This window comes from Rhea americana, unplaced genomic scaffold, assembly GCF_003343005.1.
Source record: "Rhea americana isolate MKP2758 unplaced genomic scaffold, rheAme1 scaffold_179, whole genome shotgun sequence".
In the NCBI taxonomy this organism is placed as follows: Eukaryota; Metazoa; Chordata; class Aves; order Rheiformes; family Rheidae; genus Rhea; species Rhea americana.
This window is the reverse complement of record NW_028185916.1, coordinates 1,545,684-1,547,143: the sequence shown is the minus strand read 5'-3', so window position 1 is coordinate 1,547,143 and position 1,460 is coordinate 1,545,684. Positions and strand designations below refer to the sequence as shown.

General features: G+C 67.4%; 1 protein-coding gene across 1 annotated transcript in view; it reads right to left on the bottom strand.

The window, feature by feature from the left end:
* The window catches only part of EGR2 (early growth response 2), a 4,304-nt gene extending 2,978 nt beyond the window's left edge, over window positions 1–1,326 (bottom strand). The window contains exons 1-2 of the mRNA XM_085301605.1: window positions 914–1,326; window positions 1–685 (exon numbers count right to left, since the gene is read on the bottom strand). The exon at window positions 1–685 is cut by the window's left edge and continues 26 nt beyond it. Coding sequence (XP_085157731.1) covers window positions 1–685; window positions 914–1,091 — 863 coding nt within the window. The 5' untranslated portion in view covers window positions 1,092–1,326. The remainder of the gene's footprint in view (window positions 686–913) is intronic.
* Between the last annotated feature and the right edge of the window lie 134 nt (window positions 1,327–1,460).

Genomic DNA, 1,460 nt, shown 5'->3' with positions numbered 1-1,460 from the left:
CCGGCCGGCGGCGCCCCCATGGTGAAGTTGCGGATGGTGGAGAGCGGCGTGAGGGGCGGCGGGACGCGGAGCGAGTCGAGCGGGCAGGGGAAGGGCTTGCGGTCGGGGCCGGCGTGCAGCTCCCGCTGGCACTGGGGCGGCGGGAAGAAGCCGCCGTACTCGGGGATCATGGTGAAGAGCCCGCCGTCGGCCGCCGCCGCCTTCGGGGACGGGTAGGAGGGCGGCGGCGGGAAGGGCAGCGCCGCGCCGCTGCCGGCGGGCAGGAAGGCCGAGGAGGGCTCCTGCGGCGGGTACAGGTCGCCGCAGCTCGAGTAGGGCGGCGGCGGCGGCGAGTAGAGGTGCTCCAGGTCGGCCGGCTGGCCCTGCGCCATGGGGCAGCCCAGCGCCCCGGCCAGCGGGTTGGGGGAGGCGGCGGAGGCGGCGGCCGAGGAGGAGGCGGAGGCGGCGACGGAGGAGGAGGAGGAGGAGGAGGAGGGCGTGCTGACCCCCTGCAGGATCCCCGCGCTCACGATGTTGATGATGCCCTCCGGGTAGCAGCCGGCGCCGGGGTACTGCGGGTCGATGGAGAATTTGCCCATGTAGGTGAAGGTCTGGTTGCGGGAGGCTGGGGCACTGGGCGCGAAGCCGGCGGCGTAGGGCAGGTCCAGGGCTCTCTTGTCGCCCATGTCCACGTTGATCATGCCATCTGGGGGGGAGGCGCCGGTGAGCGCGGGGCACCGCGGCCCGGCACCCTCCCGGCCCCGGCCCCGGCCCCGGCGCGCGGGGCTCGCACGTGTTGCGCCTCAGCTGCCTCCGCGCTGGCCGCAACTTTTCCCCCGCGAGGGGCGCCGGGCGCCCCGACTCCCGCGGCCCCCGCCACCCGCCGCCGCCGGCCCCGGCCCCGCACCTGCGCGGCCGCGCGGGCTACGCTTACCTCCTGCCACACCGCTCATCTGGTCAAACGGTCCTCCTAAATCGGCATTGGGGAAGATTGTAACCGAAGTTGGCAGTGTGGTAGAGATGTCATCCACGGGGTAAATGTTTTCAGAGAGCTGATGCACAAAACCACTGAGAGTCACTGGAATTTTGTCTACGGTCTTGGCAGTCATCATTTGGTCAACGGGCAACCTTGAGAACAACTCTCCCTGCTTGTAGTGTGCACACTGTGTGGGGACGGGGCGCTTTCCTTCCTTCCACTATTAATTAAAAAAAAAAAAAAAAAAAAAAGGGCATGTGATGTAAAGGCGGCCGGCCGTGCCTCTGCCCTTGGTGTTGCCCTGTAAAAGCCCCGGAGTTGCTGTAGTGTTGTTGTAACAGTCAGTGTCCCTTGAAGAGCTGTTAATCAATTGCAGCTCTCGCTGGAGGAAAAGTGTTGCAGTAAGTATTTATGGAGGCACCGTGAATGCCCGGGACGTCACTGCCCATATAAGGACTGAGGAACGGGCCCGGCGGTCACGTGGGCGCCCGCATGCGGGACCCGC